The sequence below is a fragment of the Cyanistes caeruleus genome, chromosome 4 (assembly GCF_971803275.1).
Source record: "Cyanistes caeruleus chromosome 4, bCyaCae1.hap1.1, whole genome shotgun sequence".
In the NCBI taxonomy this organism is placed as follows: domain Eukaryota; kingdom Metazoa; phylum Chordata; class Aves; order Passeriformes; family Paridae; genus Cyanistes; species Cyanistes caeruleus.
The window spans coordinates 43,172,880-43,196,243 of record NC_141704.1 but is presented as its reverse complement, the minus strand read 5'-3'; the positions used below and the strand labels follow the sequence as shown (position 1 = coordinate 43,196,243).

General features: G+C 35.9%; 1 protein-coding gene across 1 annotated transcript in view; it reads left to right on the top strand.

Moving 5' to 3' along the window:
• The window catches only part of PTPRQ (protein tyrosine phosphatase receptor type Q), a 122,960-nt gene that overhangs the window by 84,349 nt on the left and 15,247 nt on the right, over window positions 1-23,364 (top strand). The window contains exons 45-53 of the mRNA XM_086884201.1: window positions 768-954; window positions 3,185-3,429; window positions 4,041-4,107; window positions 4,680-4,838; window positions 6,058-6,280; window positions 6,786-6,859; window positions 11,985-12,084; window positions 12,852-12,980; window positions 21,174-21,255. Coding sequence (XP_086740327.1) covers window positions 768-954; window positions 3,185-3,429; window positions 4,041-4,107; window positions 4,680-4,838; window positions 6,058-6,280; window positions 6,786-6,859; window positions 11,985-12,084; window positions 12,852-12,980; window positions 21,174-21,255 — 1,266 coding nt within the window. The remainder of the gene's footprint in view (window positions 1-767; window positions 955-3,184; window positions 3,430-4,040; window positions 4,108-4,679; window positions 4,839-6,057; window positions 6,281-6,785; window positions 6,860-11,984; window positions 12,085-12,851; window positions 12,981-21,173; window positions 21,256-23,364) is intronic.

Genomic DNA, 23,364 nt, shown 5'->3' with positions numbered 1-23,364 from the left:
AAATTAATAGTAATGGTTTTAGTTCCATTTTTAGGTATATCATTGCAGATCGTGTAATTTTTAATTGTAGTTGTTTTCTGTGTAAGTAAAATTTCTTTTTGAATTTTTGTGAACACTGTAAACAGTGGGTTATCTTCAATTTATAAACACCCTTTCTCATATTTTAAAGTTATTACTAGATCTCCTATAATCCTCATGTTTTTTAGACTGAACCTTAAATCTTTCCGGCTTTTCTAGTGGGAGAATTAATCCTTCCCAACTCTCTCATAAAAAAAGAGCTTCTATTCTTCCATCCAAAGAAGAATTGAACTTTCTGCTGTTGTATCAACGTTTTTATTGCTGCCCAGCTCTCTAGTTGTATTCCAAACAGTCTTCTGCTATATAACTGCCCATCTTCTGGATCTTTTGCCTATATATTTTTTTAAATTTGTTTGATGCCTATTTCAGGTCACTATAATTGCCCTGGCCCAGTGTCTCCAAGCAGGTTCAGGTTTGCTTGGTGTGAGACAGGAGCAACCAAAGAGCCCATTCCCTTAACCACATACTTGATGTAGTGCCAGAAAGGAAACATATGGGTTAGATGAGAGTGTATTCCACAGCACAACTCTGTACTCTTGGTATCCAGAGACTTCTTGTGAACCCTTCTATATAACTAGATAGGAAAGTGGAAGAATAAAAGTAAAATAAGATGTTTAAATAATAATTTCCTGCTTTTGCTGTTTCAAGCCTTGTAACAACTTTTTTTTATTTTACTATTTTTTTTACAGGTGGATAATGACAACTATAAAGCTCAGTTTTTGAAGACAAATGAGGAGGATAAAGTCTTAGCAATTTCTGATTTGAAAGCATTTACGAGGTATTCTGTAGTGATCATTGCCTTCACAGGGGATGTTAATGCTGCACTCCTAGAAGGCAAGGCTAGTTCCCCAATAATTGTCTCCACTTTTGAAGCAGGTTGGTAATTTTTTTCTACTTTATACAGATCAAAATTCATAGTGTTTCTCTAATTTGATAAATACATGAGGAATTTAACCACAACGTGGGCTTTTAATACAGATTTTTCCTCAAGCAATATTTTTTCTTTAATATTTAAAAAGGTGTCAGACCACAAAAAAGGAATGGTTATAAATACTAAGATTTACCTTTAGTTACGCTGGGATTCTCCTACCTCACTCCATGTAAAATTTGGGTATGTGGAACACAGCCAACTAGGTTACTTCTGTGGCAAATGAAGAGAGAGGTTCTATGTATACATTAGCATGTATATATGAGACACCTGCCTTGGGCAGGGATGACCTACATGGAGGTATCTGTTAAGAGAATACTGAAAACTCAATACAACATCCTTGGTTTTGGTGCAAAATTTAAACATAAAAATTAAGTGAAGTGAATCTTGCCATTTATAAATGGTATCTGTGCAGACTTGAGGACATTATCTGTGTATTCTCAGCGGAAGGAAGTGGCTAGTGAAGGCCCATAGGAAATTCTGCTTGAGTCAGCTGTTCCACACATTCTAAACAATCTGGAGCATGAGCTAGATATTAATGTGACAAAAGTATATGATGCTGCTAAGTTAGTCAGATAAAATAAAACTGAGAGATGAGATGTTACAGAAAAGTAGATTGCATTTGCACTTGCTTAGAAAACCATAAATAGTACAAAAATATAAATATGTACATGGGGAAGATATAGTCCTAACTTTACATACATAAATCATGGTTATGCTCTGTCTTTGCTGGTTTTGAATTGTTTTCCATTGTTTAAACAAACAAACAAGCAAAACACTAAAAATATTTTCTTAAGAGGTATTAAGTTCTGCTTCATTCAAACTAATTATCACCCGTGTATAAAGCACGATTATCTCTAGTAAGGTCTGCTGTGAAACAACTTATTTAGTTATATACTCAGGTTAATGTCAGATTTAAATGTACTACACAGTGACTTTATTAATCATTTTTGTTTCCTTTGATGTATGAAAATCTAAGATCCCTCTTGGTATGATACTATATATATATATAGATAGATATATATGTATCTCCAATGCTTTAGATAAATTAAATTCTAAGGAATTCATGACCTATTTCTATCCCTGGAAGAGGATATGCTCTTTTGCTGCGGAAAAAGATTAAACTATGTGGTAGCTGGATCTATTCTGGGACAGCATCCTGTAGTACCTTTTTTAGTAGCCCTTTTCCTTATGTAAATATGAGATACATTAAGAGGTGCAGTAACTTTAGAGAGGAACAGGTATTTTTTAATGTCTCATCTTGTTTCATCTGGTTTGTACAGCTTAGCTTACAGCTTAGTTAGGACCAGTTGTCACAGATTTACTCCAGAGAAGCCTCAGTAAGCATTCTTTGGCTGGTATAAAAACCCTGGGAAACAGGATGACTGCATCTAAATCCTTGGCTGAGGGAATGTGTTTACCTTCCGTCATTTGATTTCACTATTTAGAGGTCACGCTACATACTTGTCTGCTCAGGTAGAGCAATAAATATTTAGCTGCCTGGAAAGAATGTTACAGCCTTTTCTTTCAGAAAGGGACATTGGAAAAATGATTTATATCTTCTCTGTCTTGAGAATAAGCTACTGGAATCAGTGTTTGACAAGAAAATGCCTCCAGAAAAAAATGCATGATGTGCTTGTGTCTGGGCATCAGCTAGTGGAAAAATTTTTCCTAAAGATTTAGTTGTGATAAGCAGAGACTTTTAGGAGCACAGTAGCTTGTTTATATGTTGGGAGGAGCTTGCTGCCAACAGGGGAATACTCTGCTTTTCTCAGAAAGGAATACTCACTGACTTGCTTCTTGCTTGTCAACCTCTGCAAGGATTTGTGTACCCCAGATGTTTTTCGAGGTAGAATGATGCTTTCAGGCTTTTTGAGTAGATAATCAGAAAAAAAAATTCTGAGTAGAGACTACTGAGTCTTGTCTAATCATTATTTTATAAGTTTATAGCATTCAGTACCATCAATAAGAAAAGGATTTCAGCATATATTTGATTTTTTTATTGTGTTTATCAATATTTGCATATGCAAGAACTATTTAAGAATTTTTAATAAAACCCAGAAAAAAATCAATGAAATAATAGTGATATACAAAATACATAATTTTAGTTTTTCAGGTTTTACTCTAATAGTAATAGTAGTAAACTGATTAAGTGGGTCATTGAAATATTTATTTCAGTGCCTGAAGACCCACCTAACAACATAACTTTCCAGAAGATACCAGATGAAGTAACAAAATTCCAAGTAACATTTGTGCCACCATCTGAACCAAATGGAAATATTCAGGTGTATCAAGCTATGGTTTACAATGAAGATGACCCTGCTGCCATTCAGATCCACAACCTTAGTGTCATTGAAAAAAAAGATCAGTCAGTCACTGCCATGATAGAAGGACTAAAAGGAGGACATACCTATAATGTCAGCGTAAGAACTCTTACATTTTTGGGGGGTGTGGGGGTATTTTTTTTCTTTAATGTAAGTATAAGATTAGTTTGAAACTTTGCTGAATATGAAGATTTTCAGGCCAAGAATGTTAGCTGGGATGCAAAGAGAGGCAAGCCTGAGGAGCAAGGGAAGCAATGAACAGTATAGAGTGAGTGGGAGCAGGATGAGTCACTAGCCTAGGTGATCAGTTCATGTGCTCAGCAAAACAATTTGTGACACATTGACAAGCATAAGACTAAATTTCTCTCTTAATTCCAGTACTGGCATTGCTCACTGGACATGAAAGGCCCAGTTCTGTAAGGGGAGCTTGCCAGAAATATGTGCATGAGGTACTTTAAAATAGTCAGAGACTGGGACATGAGAGGAGGAAAGATCATCCTTTAAGTGAGCTTGTTATTCCTTTTTTAAGAGCTACACTATAAGCAGTGAAGTGTTACCATACTTAGGATTTCAAAGCTAAAAAGTAAATTCTAGCCTTGTGTGACTGACAAAAGGTGTTTCAGCATTCATTGTTACTACAGATATATCCCAAATTGGCCAATATGAAGCTATTAAAATACTCATTAAAACAAATGTTTGTTTTTTTTAAGGTGTATGCAATTAATGGTGCTGGTGCAGGGCCAAAAATTCAATTGAAAATAACCATGGATATCAAAGGTATGTCCCATAATGTATACTGTTACTGTAATCTCTATAAATTCTGGAGAAATTATGTTCCATCTGTGAGTACACAGCTGTGTGCCTTGAGCTATTATTTAGAGGCTGCATAATGTAGGAACAGGAATATATAATTGATCCTCTTGAACTGTAGTGTTCAGTTTTGCTGATCATTTGCTATTTGTATCGTAATCATACTGTAAAGCACATGCAGACTCACTGAAATAATCATATCAAGTTCAATATTTTAGTTACCATCAGCAAACAGCTTAGAACATGACATAGAAATAGCAGTATCACAATTGTTGAAATAAACAGTCATTGATTGATATTAATTGAACAATTAAAGCTCACCCATGTTACTGTTTTTTCTTTTAATTAAAAATTGTATACATAGGCATTTATCACAATATATTTTTTAGAGGCTTAAGACAGTAAGTAGAACATTAAGTCGTCCCTGAAAATATGCTGGAGATTTTTTTTCGCATAACTCATCAGTATGCCTGAACAATGTACCTGCAGTGAAAATATTGTAAAACAGAACTCTGTGGTATTTCTTTGCTTAAAAACAGAACCTCCAAGGCCCAAAAAGAAACCAGCACCAGTTTATGATACCAATGGAGCATTACTTGTCACAGCTACAACAATTACAATCAGAATGCCAATATGTTATTACAGCGATGATCATGGCCCTATCAAGAAGATACAAGTTCTCGTTGCAGAAGCTGGAGGTAGAATTTAATTAGTTCCCTTGAAAACTGTTTTCACATTCAGGCTGTCTTTTTCATTTGTTTTCTTGGGTTTAAGTAATTTAATTTCAGAAGACAGACAACAAAGTCACTTCTGCTGTGGCAACAGCACTAAGGGCACCCAATACCTGTGGGCTGGGTACTGGATTCTGGGAATGCTTTCTGGTGAAGTGTCTTCCATGCTGTTTGAAGCCACCAATATTATTTAGTCCCTAATTCTATCACTATAGGGCTTTATTTTCTGTTTCCTTGGGAAACACCCCAACATTTGACATTTGTGAGTATAAATAAGGATGAAGTTTTTGGGGTTTGGCAAGGTTATTTTTCTGTTGCTATTAGTGTTGCCTGTAAAATAATGCAGCCATGTGCAGTTGATATTTCCATTTCATTATGGGAGCAGAGATAATTCCCTTCTGTAGACTGTGGGTCAGAATATTTATTCCCTTGTATGGGCTGATGAACATTTACCCACATGAACAGTGCTGTGAAACCTTTACATAATTGTTTACCAATGTGAGTGGGAGTTTTATGACAAGACATTGTATGGTCAGGCTTACTTTATCTAAGAAGGACAAACTCCAGTTATTTAAATACCTTAGATTTTACTTTGTTTCAAAGTATAGAAATAAAGTGTGCACATTAAGTGAACTCATCTTAAGTGCCTCACCTTTTTCTGAATTTTGCATTTCAGTACTAATCCTAATGCCACTTACTTCATAGCTATTGCTGTGAAGATTCTCTCAAACTGGAAGAAAAACAAACACCATGATAAGCAACATTGTGAAGATTTTTTCTCATGAGCTGCTGGGTACCATCCACATATGGAAATCTAGAAATTTAATTTATGAACAATCCTGACTATATTCAGACTAAAGAGTTTTTACTGGCTTTGCTAACTAGCCATGCTCAGTTTCAAAGCTGTCTTCCACAAGTAATATACTCTATAGGCAGAACTGCTGTGTGAAATTGCCCCTCAAATTTTCTAGACATGATTTAATTGGCTTACTCAGAGTTAGCAAAACATGGATAGTGTGGATAGTAAGGAAATCTGGGTTTAAGTGCAAATGCAGTTATAGACTTAATTGTGTAAATTGCACCAGTAACATGCTAAGCTCTTATAAAGTAATTTCCTATGTAACTTCTTTAATTTCAGTCTGGTTAAAATGTAAATTTAATCTATTATTTCTTTTTTCGACAATAGCTCAGCATGATGGGAATGTTACCAAGTGGTATGATGCCTACTTCAACAGACCAAGGCCATATTTTACAAATGAAGGCTTTCCAAACCCACCATGCATAGAAGGAAAAGAAGATCTGAGTGGGAAAGAAGAGATATATGTCATAGGTGCTGATACTACATGCCTGATACCAGGCAGTCAAGACAAAATATGTAATGGCCCACTGAAACCAAGAAAGCAGTACCTGTAAGTACATTTGTCTCCATGTTTGTCCAAGAGACAGACTTAAGTGCAACACAGATTTATGTAAACACTCAAATAGTTAATAATAATAATATATAAAAATAATATATTTTTATATATATACAAAAGTAATAATATATAGTTAAATTAGAAGAGGAGGAGACTGAACTGATCATCATATGGATCTAATTTTAATTTTTTGGCGGAGCATAGATATGGGAGACAAATTTTTAACAAAATTTTTCAAGCAAAAGAAGATGCTTATTGAGTTATTAAAAGAAATAAATCCAAATTCAAGATAAGTAATTCACATTGGGGTTTTTTTATATGTTTAAGATTTTGACACTGAGTTCTTGATAAGTGTCATAATGTCACTTTTGCAGGTTATTAATGATTTTAAATATATTATACTAAACTTAAATATATTATTTTTGTTTGTAAATGAAGCCATATTTAAGAAAAGGCACTTAAACTTTATTTCATTAGTTTTCCTGGTTTTCTTTCACAGATTTAAATTCAGAGCAACCAACATTAAGGGGCAGTTTACAGATTCTGACTATTCTGACCCTGTCAAAACATTGGGTAAGAAGAATGTAATTTACTAAAGTATTTCTCTATTTCTAAAGAGTCTACACAATTCCATGTTTCTTTTTAGTCAAGTGGTTTCCAAAAAGTCAATAATCCCTGTGTTTGTTGGATGTAGCTTAACTAGAATGGCTGAAGAAATATATCCACTGCCTTATATGTCCTTTTGAGGTTGTCAAGAGAGTCTATGTGAGCCTGGACTGTTAAATGAAGAGACAGTATTGATAAAGTTTGTTTGCAGAGATTCAAGTATACCAATAAAAATGTTGCCGGGATAGTTCACATTGTTTGGCAAACAATAGCCAGTAGCTATTCTGTTTGTGTTGTTTCCTTCTGCAGTGGATGTAGAACTAGAACTGGATACTCTTGGCTATGTGACAAATTGGCTGGGTGGCCGTGCCCAAAGGATGGTGGTTAAATGGAGCTCCATCCAGCTGGCAGCTGGTCCCTAGTGGAGTTCCCCAGGGCTCAGTATTTGGCCAGTCCTCTTTAATGTCCCTGTTGATGACCTGACTGAGGGGATCAAGGATACCCTCAGTCAGTGTGCAGGTAACACCAGGTTCAGCAGGAGTGTTGATCTGCTGGAGGTCAGGAAGGCCCTGCAGAGGGATCTGGACAGGCTGGATCAATGGACTGAGGCCAGCTGGATGAGGTTCAACAAAGCCAAGTGCTGGGTCCTGCACTTGGGTCACAACAACCCCATGCAGTGCTTCAGGCTGGGGACACAGTGCCTGGAAACTGCCCAAGGGATAAAGGAGCTGGGAGTGCTGGTGACAGTGCCTGAACATGAGCCAGCAGTGCCCAGGTGGCCCAGAAGGCCAATGCCATCCTGGCCTGGGTCAGCAATGGTGTGGCCAGCAGGAGCAGGGCAGGGATTGTCCCCTTGTATTTGGCACTGGTGAGGCCACACCTTGAGTCCTGTCTGGTTCTGGTTCCATGACTGCAAGAAAGACATTGAGGGGCTGGAGCATGTCAGGGAAAGGCAATGGAGCGGATGAGGGGTCTGGAGCACAAGTCCTGTGAGGAGCAGCTGAGGGAGATGGGGTCATTTAGTCTGGAGAAAAGGAAGCTCAGGAGAGATCTTATAACTATATACTTGAATAGAGGTTGTGGCAAGATAGGTGTCAGTCTCTTCGCCCAGGTAACAACCAATAGGACAAGAGGAAATGTGGTGACAGGAGAGGTTTAGATCAGATATAAGGAAAAATTTCTTCACAGAAAAAGTGTTAAGCATTAGAACAGGCTGCCCAGGAAAGCGGTAGTCACTATCCCTAGAGGTATTTAAATGATGCGTAGATGTGGCACTTAGGGACAGGATTTAGTGGTGGCCTTGGCAGTGCTGGGTAAGCAGCAGGACTTGATGATTTTAAAGGTCTTTTCTAACCTAAATGATTCTATGATTATATTCCAGTGAGCTTAATAGCAGGTCATCTGAGGGCATGACCCTTTAGCCCTTTCATCCTTCAGATACAGACAAAGCTCCATATGAATTAATAAATTATTATTGTCCAATAGAATCCATCTGGTTCTAAAGTCACTAGCCAATAAGCCAGGAGTTATTTGGTCTGAAATCAAACATAATTCCTTCATGGCCGTGTTGATATACCCCCAAAATTGGGAATGATATGTCCTATAGAAGATTGTAATAAAATCTGTAAGTTATTTTAATATATTTATAAGTCAAAAACTTACTTAGCTAAGCTTTAGCCCTGACTTTCTGAAAATGTATATCAAAACAACTGGATGAGTACCTAGAAGAATTTTAGTGGACACATATTTTTCATCTGGCATTCATCTCCTGTGATATGAGATCCCTTATTCATCTAATCCATTCTAGGAATTTTTTACATGATCTGATACTGAAGACCCTGAAATGCTAATTCACTACCTGAATATTCTGAAAGGATCTGGCACTATTTCTCCAGCCCAGAATGCTTTGGACAGTGCAACATAAAAGTTGTCTTTGTATGTTCTGAGCTTAAAACTTTTAAGCAAATGAAGGAAATATTTTACCCAGTAAGGGAAAGATAACCTGTCCAATCAGTGAAAAAATTCACTGGAAATGAGTCCAACTGTCCTGTGGGCAATTTTCTCCTTTCTAACAGAAAAATCTGCAATACTTAATGGCAGGCAGATAGTGTAATTCATTGCCTTATGTATTGTTACCGAAAACTGGTAACACTTTCCACCTTGTACACAATAAATAAGCAAGATGTGTTTGTATGCTGAATAAAATATAATAGGGATAAAACCAAAACAGGGATAAATTCCTCAGATATCCATGTCTCCTCATACCTATCCAATGCCTTCTGTGCTAAACTTTAACATAAAACACTGTTTTTTAAAGCCAGGCTACAACATACTTTTGTCTGATCTTAGCTTCTAAATTTCAGAGTAATTCCATTTTACATGGAATAGCTAATCCAAAGCTCTTTGAATGCTTTCTTACAAGTGCTGGGAAATCATCAAATTGATATATCACAAGTGATGCAGGTACTGCAGTTGAATGGTCCTGAAGATAGAGCACTCTCTTGAGAGGAACCTTGCCGAAGAGTTTCCTTATAGAACATGCTTGGTTATAGGAACATCCAGCTTGCTCTAGAAATATATCTCAGAAAACATGCAAAAAATCAGCTTTTATAAACTTTTGCAACCTAATTACTTCTACTGCACTCATAACATCAGCTGCTCTTCAGGAGAAATTTATGCTGCCTGAAATCCAAATTGCAATTTGATTTTAAATCAGTTAGCTTCTTTAGTAATAATCTCTGAAATTTGTGGGTTTCCAACATTATACTTTCATTTTATTAGCTAAAACCTTAATTTGAATTCTGGCAGAGGTATTCATAAAACTTAAAAAAACCCCTACATTATTCAGGTTTCTAAATCTACTGATATAAAAGGCCTTTGATCTGGGAAAAAGTTAACCTTTTGGTGCAATTTAATACTACATGTTTGAAGCAGAAAAAAATATGGAAAACTTTGAGAAAGCATTTTGTGAGTCATGTCAGATACTCTTGTAAATAACAGGAATGTTTTTTAGGGAGGAACACTGAAGTAGAAGTTATGGGAATATACAGCTGCTGTAGTTTTTTAAATTATAGTAAAGGATACATTTTAATAGGTGCACCCACCCAAACATATTTGGTGTACCACAACCTTCCTCTCTCCATGTTAAATATAAAGCTGATGAGACAGGAAAAAATAGAAATAGGGTTTCCTAACACTGTGTTTTGCATAGAAACTTACCTTATGGTATTTTATTATTGCAGTTTGCTATCATCTCGTATTGAGTGCAGCAGTTCAGAATTGCACATCATGATATTCTTTGTTTCCTTTCCCATGCCCATGATTATCTCTACAGACATGTCTGCTGAGATATGTTTAGTCCTCCCCTGTTGCAAAGAAGCATGAGAAAAACGTGGTGTTTTTAATTCTTGGTTGGCATTCTAACAGCACTGTTTTGTTTAATAACATCTGCATTTCTTGCATTAATGTTCGTTGTACATTTTAACATAGAATTCACTGTTCAGTGCAAAATAGAACTTTTGTAGAGGGTTTTTTTATATTCTTCTGTTCTTTCACGTTGCTAATACTTATTCCCTATCACAGTGAAAAGTGAGTGGCAGGACTTTTTCATTCATTTTCTCATTGAAATTTTTTGTATGTACTTGCTTCTCTATTCTATTATCTTTACCTGAGATTAAATATTTTCTTACCTTGTAATGTCCGGTGTTGCATTTAAAATTTTGCTAATGCAGTGGAAAGATTCTTTCAGGTGTTTTTCAAACTATACTGAATTCTGTCATCTGTCACTTCATAAAGGCCTGATATTGATTATTCATGTTGGTGTCAGCCTACAATAATCTCACACTTCTGATAAATTTCTACCTAGCCTATTGTTACCTGTGCTGTGTATTATTGTAGCTGATTATTCCTGCCTACATATAGAACCATGAATTTGTTCTTACAAAATTGCATCCAACTGAAGTTTTAAGGTGACTTCTTCAGATAAATCAGGATAATTTTGAATTTTAATGGCATGTTCTTATGTACATCAGTCCAGACCATCTGCAATATACTCTCAAATCCAAAAATTGCAATGCCAAGACTATGGCATTTCCCAATGTGTCCTTGGGAGGACGTTGTCCCTTCCTTGGGAAATAGTTTCATATGTCAGGAAGCAGTACATTTTCTCCTTCTCCTTGAGGCTAAATTCTCCAGGAGCTAAATTCTACAGTTAGCAAGTGAAGGTGAATGTCAACAGAAGCGAACAATACCAGCAGTAGTGTTCCCTCGCTTTTCTTATTTGCACTGTTGCCTAAAAGAAAAAGAGGATGGGTTTTGTTTTAGGTACAGGTTTACATGAAGGGTGGGAAACTAAATGAGTCCCAGAAATTTAGAATTAAAGAAGTTCGAAAAGACACCTAGAAACTATTAATCTAAATAGTTTATCAGTTTCTGAATGAGCTTTCATTGTCACTTGGAAGGACTGATTAGAATACCAGCACCTTTATCTTTCTATCATATTGGCCTTTATGATTACTTTTGACCTACTGGTGGTTATTCCTAACAATATCACCAATTCTCACATAAACCAGGAGCATGTGTTAATGGTCAGTGAGGCAGATTAATCCAGGAAGTTCAGTTCTTTCAGCACCCTTAGAATAACTCTAAAAATAACGTGTTTTATTTTGCAAGTGGCAGCTGCAAGTCTCATTGCTTTGGAGTTGTGCTCTTCCTTTTCCACTTGAGGAGCTGGGGCAGTCCTGCACAGGGACTGAAGCAGGAGCTGAACTCAGGCCAGCGTTCAGCCTGATGTTACTGCAGTATAGACTGACCTTAATCTGTTTAGCAGGTTAAACTGAAAAACACCAGGTGACACCTGCACATATAGCTGTATTCAAATTATGTATTGGATAGATCAGCAATGCTTAGGAACCCTTACATAAACTGTTTCTGGTTTTCTTATACTTTCTGAAGCAGCTCTTCAACATAAAATGGGTGCAGTTATACAGAGACTAAAAGGGTCTGTCTTTCATTATTCCCTAATTTCATACTGTCAGAAATTTAAAAGTTCTGAAGAATCTATGATGTATTAGCTTACCACTTTCTGTTGCAGGTGAAGGAGTGACAGGAAGATCTGTAGAAGCTGTCCTTGCTGTTACTTTGTGCATAATTTCAGTTGTTCTTTTGGTGGCTGCAGTATATGCTTTTGCAAGGTGAGATTTGTGTATCCTGGACATAGCATGTTTGAAAACACTCAAAAACGGTTTAAAGAAGAGTTGAAACAATCTTATAAGTGGAACTAATCTGTACTTTCAAAATGTCTTGATTTTTGTTTGGGTTTTTATTTGTTTTTTATGTAGAACTTTAGGGAGAGAATCATAAAGAATTTAATCTAGTGAGGGTAACCCCCATAGAAGATGAAAGTCTAACTTCTCCAGAGTGTAAATCAGAGTGGTAGCCTTTCTTAACCTTTCAGAGCCACTTCTGTATTGACAGATCGGAGTGCCAGCTGGCTGTAGTGATCCTGATGGCTAATACTATCTCCAGCTGGGTATGAAGTAAATACTCTCAATTCTATCTTCTGTCTTCCTAATAAATTTATCAGTTAAATACACAAATTGAGTTTAAATTCAAATAGTGAACAAAATGTCCACGTAAAGAAGCAGGCTGTGTACTGCACACTTGATGTTAGTTTGCTCATTCATCAGTTCTGTTCTTACTCAGCTGGATTATTCAGGCATTACCAAAGAATTTTTGTTGGAAAACTAAAAGGGTGCAGCATGTAGATTCTTTCTTCTGAATTTTAGACAACATAAGTTCAGTATTTGACTAAATTACACTGTTAAAAGGGATACAAGAATAAAGGCCAAGGAAGGATTCCTGGCAACCATTTTTCAGTTTCAGCCTGTCAAATCAAAGTATTGACATATGTGTCCTTATATCTTTTGCATGTGTATTTTTCACTATTGCTTTCCATTAGAATTCGGCAAAAGCAAAAAGAGGGAGGCACATACTCCCCACGAGATGCTGAAATTGTTGACACTAAATTCAAACTGGATCAGCTGATCACAGTGGCAGACCTGGAGCTGAAGGATGAGAGATTTACACGGTAAGCGTACTCCTTAGGCAAAACAGTAGCCCAAAGGGTCTGTAGCCATGACCCCTTTCTGACCTTTGCTTGTTTGGAAGTGTTTGTGCTGTTCTTATTTACACAGGTCACTGAGATCCTTTTTCAAAGAATGACCTCCATCCTCAAGACACTTCTCACTAGCTTTTAGAAAATCACTTAATCTTAAGCTCTTTTTACAACAAGATAAAAAAACAAGTGCAAATCACTGCTTAATTGTGTTAGCCAAAGAAGGGTTACATATTTTAAACATGCAGAATTTCTGTTTTTTAAAGTTTTTTAAATTTTTTTTTAACGGCCTGATTTTTTTGTGTAGTCTGCAAATTTACACTAGCTTTCTGAAAAAGCCAGGCTCCTAGAAGTCCCTGTCAACTAATTCAAGAACAAATCAACTAGCTCAAGAACAAATCTGTCATTGTTTAATTGACATTTTTAAAGCATTTTTCTTTTTTAAAAAAGGGATTGGCATAACATCTGGGTTTCTGTGGAGCTCAGCACACTGGCTGTCCTAACATCAACTCATTTAAGGTGCATGCAGCAATTCATAATTCGTATCTGACAAGAAATCTTGTCACAGATTTCTATGAGAAGGAGAACTGCTTTTTGACTGCCAGAAATATTGTTACTATTCAACAAATAAATATAATGGTGATTATCAATAATATGTGACATCCAACTGTGTTAGAAATATTTGTGAACATTCTTCACCTGCTTGTATTTTCCCTGCTGTGTCACAGATTAAACACTGTGGTAGGCAGTCTCCTTAAAGATGAGAAGCCTAAAATAGTCTTGCCCTAGTAGCCAAATATCCTGCCCTACTGTTTCAGACTAGGAATAGTTGAAAAGATAAATAGTTGAAAGATAAAAGGTTGTAGCTGCTGACCTGGGGTTTTTGTGTATGTCTGTGTGTGGTACAGAGCAAGAGATTGCATGCACAAACCTGTTCGAAATAGAGCACACAAGAATGGCTGCTTGTAACAGATGAGAAAACATACTGGGAATCATCTGGAACTCATTGCCATAAGGGCTGGGCTATGTCCTGTGCGGGGCACTTGTTCAGAGAGCAGGATTTAGTACCTGCTAATAACAGTGCAAAGCGTCCTCTGAAGGCAGAGCCACTGCCAGTGCACTGTGGTAACTGTGCCTCAGATAAGTGATCCTGATGGATTTTCTAAACTACCTTGTTTCCACATTGTTAGCTGAATAAGAATCGTACTAATGTTGTTTATGTACTAAAGTGTTAATGGATTTTACTTCCAGATACTCTTCATTTTTCTTTAGACGCAAGGAGATTTTTGTCATCCAGTAAGTTTTTGTATTTTTGAAGCGACATGGTGTGTTTTCCATTCTATTCTCTTCACCTGTGTGTTATCATACTATATTGAATGATATAATTAATCAAAATGAAATGTCAGTCTTTGCAGATATTCTAATGACAAGCAATAGTATTCTTCATTGTGAAATTGGCTATATTTTCAGTCCCTAATGTTGAGTTGTAGGAGTTCCACAACTATTTTGAAATAAATCAGGGTAATTTTTAAATGGAAATCATAAAACATTATGGCAATATAGCCCTGATATATGAAACAAAGGTAGTGTAAATATGTTATAAGAAACTTGCTGTTTCTTTCTTTTGGAAGTTAAGATATATATACTTCAGAGAAATTACTTTTTTTCCTCAACTGTCTTTTGTACTCACACTGCAGCTGTTTTTACTATGCCCCTACAATCTCAGCAACATATCCATGCATCAAATCCTTTGTTAGTTTGCAGATACCATTCTGCCACTTTTCTATCTAAATTTTGTGTATTTTTAATTTTTACAGTCTCAAATGCTAAACAGTAATTGAAAACCATGATATTTCATACTTGTGTACACTACATTATATGATTTATGCACAGCAAGACCTTTACTGAGCAATGCTTCAGCGATTTTAGTCACATCACCCTTATTTTAATGAGTCAGTCTCACATTTTGGTTTGCAATTTTTTCATGTCCTTTCATCTGTATTTTTCTCTTCCCTCCTTCCAACTGTCCTTTAATGGCCAAAAGCAAAGACTTTCTACTTCTGTCACTGTAAGGTACAGGACTCAGCTGTTAAAATTTTGAATTATTATTTTTCAAACCGTAGTGGCACTAAAGCTACAGCAGGCTCCTTGCCCAGGTCCTTTGTTGAACATTATGACAAACTGTTGAAGTGCAGGCACTAACTGAGAGCTTCTCAGGACAGGATTCATGACATCTTTTCATCTGGAAGATAGAAAATGTCCCAAGGTACTCTCGTAGATAACATACATATAGTAAAGAGGGGCAGGATGTCCTTTATCTATTAAAATTTTTTTTAGTTTATTTTGGCTTTTTTTGTTTTGTTTTTCAGCCTCAAAAATCTTTCACTATGTGTAATAATCTGTTCTGGTAAAGTCAATGGCCAAAAGGAACATTTTAGGTGTCTTTAGTGTTGTCTTTAATTTAGTTAATCTTTCCTGGTAATGATGGGCTCTATCAGGGAGCTGTCAGAAGCATGGCAGAATGTCCCAAGGCAGCTTACTGCAAAACTTAATGACTAAAATATTTTCATTTCCTGTTTTTAGACTTCCACAGTTGCACCATGAAAGAACATTTGTACCTGATACCAGCGGGGAGCAGCTATGCTTAGCTCAATCACAGTCCCAGTTCTTGTGTTGACCCTGTCATTCTCATGATTTGTGGCTAAAGCAGTGACTTGTTAGCATGTTTAATTCTAGTATTTGATGTTGATGACTCCAGTCTAACCTTCACAAATTTCCCATGCATTCAGAATGGGCATCACTACATCTGCCCAGTGTACACTGGCCACATTTAGGCAGCTGTCTCAGCTGTGTTTGCAATGCTTGCTGTGTCTCAGTTTGTGGCATTTGCAAGTGTATGAGGAGAGCAGAGATGGACAGATCCCTTTACCAGACTGGCATGTTTGTATTTTTCAGATAGCGGTAAATCGACTGAAATCTGGTCCAGCTTCCTACCCTGAAAGGGCAATAGAGAGTTTGTGTGAAAATCCTGAGTGAAAACAGAACAATATAGAGCTATTCCCTCTTCCACTGAATAGGAATCATCCTATTCAGTGCTCATTTCAAGGGGGTGTTTTGGAAAACAGGGGGTTTTGTCACTACTCTGACATAATATCATTTAGCTGCTATAAATCAATAAAGGCACACACTTGCAGCTGACAGAGTTCATCCACAGAATCAAAATGCTCTAGTCTGCATCATGAGATCCTTCTTGCCTGTCTCTCATCCATTGTCTCTTCAGACATTCTCTCATACTTAGTGGATCATGGCTTATGATCTTGGCTCATATTCTCAGAAAATTTTAGCAGCTGGTATCTCATGAGATAAACAATAAATTAGAAAAAAAAATCTGTTCTATATGAGTATGATGAGAAATACTTTTCATCATTTTAGATCAAGAACTCAATAGCTTGAAGCTCAGCCAGTGTTCAGTATAGGTTAATCAAAACATATTTTACACATTTTTATAACTTTTTTTAATATGAAGTATTTTGCACTACAAAAGTCAATTTGAGTAGGAAAAGAGAAATTTCAAAGCACCAAGCATTCCATTTGGACAACTTTGAAATTTTTTTGTGGGTAACTTTTTTTTTGGACCAGGAAATTAAAGGATAAATCCAAGTTCCAGTAGTAGTCTTTTAACATAATTAAAAATTGTAAAAACATTATTGACAAACTTCAGTGGCCAAAATTACTAATTCTAGCTAGTACATGGACACTCATTCTCAACAAGTCTTTGTTAAGCATTTGATCAATTGGATGTAGCTTCAGAGGGCATGCAGGGAGTTAAGTCCTACTGGATTTAGTGGAAAATGAGATGTTCTTTATGAATCCAAAATGTTAATTTTGAATGTTTGGGACATGCATTGCATTCCATGATGGTGGAGATGGGGTGAGACAACAGTAAAAAAAAAAAACAACCTTGTTCGAAACATATATAGCCCATCAATCAGAACTGGATTAAACACTGTTTCATTAAGCACTCTCAATATACATCTACTGGATGCTCTCATTACTTGCCTTATTTACAACAGGTGCACAGGGTTTCCCAAGTCACTCTTCAAAGCAGACACTAGTCTTCTGTGAATAAATTCTGTCCCTAAATTTTCAGTGTGCACCAGGTTTGGTGAGATACAGCTCTTCCCTGTTTCAGGTCCTTACCTAGGAAACAACCTCTCTGGCACCCTAATTTTGCAGTGGTTTCCACAGCAAGGATAAAGCCATTTAGATGCCTGGGTTTTTTTAAATCTTACCTTGAGAAGTTGAACCTTGTGGTTGATCATTTGAGGCTTTTTTTTCACTCTATGTGAAACAGCTTGTAAAGAAAGTGGGGTCAGAAGAAATATTTCTGTATTACAGCCAATGTAGGCCCTGCAAATATCAGAATGATTATGGAAAAGTATTATATAGAAAATGATTGTCTGATCTTATCTGTCCCATATACATTTTGTAGGTGTCTATATTTGAGGTAACAATTTTGCAGACACTTTTCTATACACCAGCCTGATACTTTGTGTAGACAGACCTTTCTTCCTTAGAGTAGGGATAGGCATGGCTTCTGCCTTGCCTTTTTCTTCGAGTTTCCCTTTAGTAATCAGCTATTAAAAATAGGCTTCCTGAAGTTTGTGTTCCAGGAGAACAAGGTTTATAAATCTTTGTGTCCTGGTACAATGGAAGAAGTGACCATGTGCTCTCTTTCCTTAGGCCTTTAATATGTAGGAAGGGTTAAGCTTAATATTGCTCTCAATTAACTTGTTAAAAATTAGTTCCTCTGTTGGTCCTAGGAAGTGAGAGTGGTGCTTATGAGTTAAGCCTTTTGCCTACATAGTAATTTCTGTAGTTTTCTGGTTGGATGAAGTTTTAATTCCCTGTAGATTTCAGATGATTGACCCAGAGAGAAAGCTGAGTCTGTGTGACAATATGTCTTCAGTTATCACTGCCAAAACAAATAAATGGCTTCTTTCTAGCTCTATCATAAGTAATCTGAGTTGGATTCAGATTTTTGATAGTCTTCAAAAAACTCCACACATGAAATAATACACTGTTTTAAAAGAAAATCAGGTTTAAGGCTATAAAGCATTTTTTATCTTAGAGAATGTTTTTCTTTCCTCATTTCAAAGCCAGACAAGTGGGAATCTGAAATGGTCCAGCTGAAATAGGGAAATTTTCAACTCCATGGCTCAATTCTAAGTTGTGCTCATCAATATGTAGTGATATTAATATTTTTAAGTTTTACACAAAACACTGGGAAATGTGGATGACCATATTACAGATAGATGAGTATTTGTCCATGGACAAAACACTGTAAGATTATTACTATGTATTCCAATTCAAGAGATGTAGAAAAAGTACTAATTTTTAAGCCTAAGGATGCTGAAACTGAGAATTGCTGAAAGTCTTTACTGAGAACAAAAAATTCATCCCTTCTGAAAATCCTTACACAACAAAGCCAACATCTTTGCCACAGTTAGACAAGTTAGACATTATCTTTCCTTTAAGCACTTTAATCATCTTATTTTCTGAGCTACCAAGCCACTGCTATGTTGCTACTAACAGAAATCTGACAGTTCAGTAGTTCTAAAAATCACTTAAATTCCTACAGCTAGGTTCAAGTGTCAACCCATAGATGCCTTGCTTAAAAAAAACTTATATGATTGGATCCATGTACCTTCAGCACTGAAACATTAAATGGCCTACCTGGATTGCTTATGTACAGCACAGAAGTAATTTTTATTCCCTAATGACCAAACTCCATTTTATTACTGCAAATTATATGTAGTAAGCTTTGGTAAAAATTTGAAAGGAGAGTATTTGGAAAATTACTGGAATGTCAAATGGGAAATGATTTTTTTCTGTTGTTCTATGGTGAAGATAGGAGAATTCAAAGAAAAAAGAAGTGTAACTTCCCTTCAGTCTACTTATAGTTTTTACCTGAAAAAAAGCCTGGAAAAAGTTTATGTTCTAGTCAAAGACAAATATATATTTGTGTGCAGTACTTTGGTACAGCTATTAAAAATCCTTTGTTTGTTAGGAAACTTTAGTTCTATCATGTTTCCAGTATTACTAGAAGGCAGTTTCATGTGCCACATAGCACAAACTTATGTGATACAATAAGCACAAGCTACATGTCTAAACATTCTGAATAAATAGTGGCATGCTTTCTTATCTTATTGCCCTCTTTTCCACTCTGAAGCTGTCCTTCAGCTGTCCTTAGTAATAAAAGGTAATAAGGTAAGCACCTTTATTTCTGTGAATACGTGTAACTCCAGTGAGACTGATCCAGTGAGGCTTTCATAGCTAGTTTGCTTTGTTTTAGGATAACTGTTCTAAAAAGGTATGTACCACAAAGGCATCCTTAGTAGCTTTGAAATTAACTTCTCTGATGCTCAATAATAAGTTATTCAACAATTGTATTCATCTCATTTTATCTCAGCTAAAATTTTAATAATTAAGAATAATTTCATAAACAATTTTTAAAACAATTTTTTCCTTTTCTACAAAAATTATGACAGCAATACAGTAGAAATTTGTATTATAGAATACTATTTGTAATATTTTCAGTAAGAATGTAAATTTGGAGGAACAGACACATAAAAGAGTTTTTTGAAGGAATGGGTTATCTTTTAAACTGAATTACTACAAACTTTTTTACTTGGTCCTTTAGACATGCTTTCTGAGTCTGAGTGCTTGAAATTTGGTTTCTAAATCCATTTAGAGGCAATTGTGACCAAGTTTCAATGCCATCTGAAAGTCCTCTGAGTATAGATGCTCCTGTACCACCTTCATGAAACCTGCTGTGAGACATCTAATATGTATCACAGTTTTAAAATTGACATATACAGAAATAGCTGTGAACATGTGAAAAATGAAGATAAAAACAGGATACTAATTTTTAAGATCTTTAAAAAACAACCACAGCTGTGGTTTCTGTAGAGGCATACCAGCATCATGATTCATCTGTGACTCATTTTAGATACCTGCTTCAAATGAGGTGAAATTACAGCTATTTTTCTTCATTGATTATAAAGGAAATCTAGAGTAGCTAAGAAATAGGTGTCTGTGTTTAGTCAGGTTGATCCTACCCTGATGCTCTGAAATGGCACTTAGAAGAATGATATTGGGTAAAGAATGCAAAATGAAGCCTGTCAATGTGTATGTAGTGGTGTGCAGCAAGCATGGGTTTTCCAGGGCCATAGGAGCCCAGAGCACTGTAAAGTGATCTAAAGAAAATGATAGAAACTGTAACTATGTTACACATATCTGCTGATACCTGAGATAAAAACTTATAAAGACAATCACCCAAGGTATCTGAGTTTGAATCCATAAGGGAAACCAATCTCTAAGTACATGGTATTTAATCTAGAACCTATTAAATTGCACAATATTGGTTAACTCTCAGCTTGCTACATTTAACAAAAATCTCTGTTTCAGGTTACTTAGTTATAGAAAATCCATCAAGTAAGTTTACTAAAGATTTTTATGTTGTGTTCATCGGTGAGTCTCAATGTGTGGTTCCCTCCTCTATGTTTATTAGGAAAAAAAACTCCAAGCTGCGTATAAATCATAAAAGCATGACTAATTGCATGGTAACTGGAGAAATGCTTTCTCTCTCTCTGGGGTGAAGCCTGCATGTCTGTGTTTTAGCTTGGGAAGTAATACAGGGTTATTTAAACTCCTCAGGATTTAAAAACCATGTCATTATGAGAATGAGGTCACTGCAATATTTTATATGTCTAAAACCTTGCAATGTGTAAAATGTTTTCTGTCTGACAAAGAAATATTATGTACCTTAGAATGCGATAATAAGCTTACAAATTTACTTTAATGTCAAAACCTTGCCTTAAAATGCTGTTACCTATAAAAACAATCATAGGTTTAGTACTGTTAGCAGTAGCAACATTAAACATTTTGTGAGGAGGAACAAGGGGGTGAAATGTTTCTCTTTTAAGTGATTTAAGAGAAATCAAATAAGCATGCTGTAAGCAATTCATAATTTTCTACCTTTAAGCGTCAATTTCCATTGAAGTGGAAAATATTGTTCATTAATAAACTACAGTTAAATAACAAGAATGACAAAGATATTGTATAAACCCTATGGGTTTCTAATTCTTCTGTCTTTGCTTTCAGGCCAATAAGCAAGAAATCCTTTCTACAACATGTTGAAGAGCTTTGCACAAACAACAACCTAAAGTTTCAGGAAGAATTTTCGGTATGTTGCTAGCAGTTGTCACAACATCGCAAGACCTTCAGTCGTTTCATGTGTCACATTTCATGTCCATTTTAAGCAGACAAGGCCATGAAGGACTCTGGCCTTGATAATCAATACCCAATTACCAGGTTGATTGTTTAGAAAGTAACAGTACACTGATTTGGATTCTGCAGCCTATACTACAACCTGGTCAGAATTATTCACCTTAGTGTCAGCCAAAGATGATCTTCTTTATTCTCCAACATTTCAAGACCACCGTATTTATGCTTTTACATATGTATTGCTGCATATGTAGATTACCTAGGAGCAAGTTATTTACAGTTTTCTAAAATATATGCATATATTTAACTGCTATAAATGTGTTTGTTTTCCTGAGTGATGATAACTCCAAAAGCAGAGTTAATGTCCATTCTGTAAAATTTTCAGGCCCCAGTCATACTGCCATGAAATTCAGAAATGTTTTTCTCTCATAGAGTTTGGTGCAGAAAGTCAAAGGTTTGCACGTGGTACTCTGGTTTTTGTTCCTCTACAAGTTATAGGTCATATTTCTTATGCTCTTGAGAATAGCTTCCATGTGAACAGCCTCCATTTCCTTACATAAGCAGATGAACACAACAAGCCTGTCTTTCTGAAAAGAGCCTAATTCTCAAAATATACATTACAGATAATATAATGCATGTATAGTTTCAAATTTAAATCTGAAAGTTTTCACGATTTTAATTAAGTAATATTTTATGGCTATCATATTTTTTCCTCAACAATAACTTCTTGTTATTTCAGAATCTTTATCATCATTATCTTAACACATATAGTCATTTGCCCAAAAATAATTTGTCAGTGTCCACTGACTTTATTATTTTGGATTTATAAATTTACCATGAATAATTTACAGTTGGATTAACAAAAATGAAGACTTAACAACTGGCTTTTCTTCTGCTAGATTATAGTATTTCAGTTTCCAAGGGAACACTAACAAAAGTGTATAAAGATTAATGGTATTTCCTACAGGTTTTATTGTTATGCTCATTAGGAAAAATTGGTCTGGATTTAATAATAAAAAGCACCATAAAATTCTCAGAGCAATAAAGTAAGAATATTTTTTTCCTGAAACCAGAAGGTTTATTTCACTTGAGCAAGAATGATTATAGTTAGAATATACATGACTGAACAGATGAAAAGTTTTACTATCAATAACACTTTCACATATTAACGTTCATTACTAGAAAGTCTCTAGTGTTACTTTCTTTAGGCATGCCCCACATTGGCTAAGCCTAACAGCATTGTAATATCCTAAATCTTAAACAATAGTGTTTCATCAAACCAAAATCTTTGCAATCTGCTTAAAACTTAGAGAAATACAAGAAGCCGAGGTCTCCTTAAAACCATTTATATACTCAACCTATAATAGACAGTTTTATGTCATTTAGGTTTTCAGTCTTTTTTCTCTCTGAGGTTCAACTTCCATGTTTCAGAATGTAGTGATATCTTCCCAGATGTCTTGTCCCAAGGGCAGGCAGAATTTCAAAGTAGGTTCAGTCCCTCAATCTGAGTGTATCTATATTATTTGCAGCACATGTCTTAACAGATAAGTAGGATTGACAACATATTTGAAATTACATTGGTAATGGCAATTCTCAGGAACAGGCAATGCACCCAATAAGTAAGTAGATGATCTGCACTGATTTTATCGACATACATAATTCTACTTTTACATAAATGACTTGAGGGTCCTTCTGTGTGTGTAGGAAAGATCAGCTCAAGGCATAAACCCTTGAACATGATGCAAACCTGTATCTGAAGCACATAACTAAGTGGTGAAACAATGGAATGGGCTGTCCCAGAAGCTGTGAATGTCCTATCCCTAGAAGTGTCCAAAGCTAGGCTGGATGGGGCTTTGAGCTGTCATGTATAGTGGTACATGGGAAGGTGTCCCTGCCCATGGCAGCATGGGGTTAAACTAAATTATGTTAATGTCCCTTCCAACTCAAACTGTTCTATGGTTCTATGAAAAGCATAGTGCTGAGCTTGCTTGGGCTCTGCCAGTCTGTCTCTGGATGAGTAAATTCAAGTTTACTGGGAACAGAATATGAGAATAATTTACACAAATAA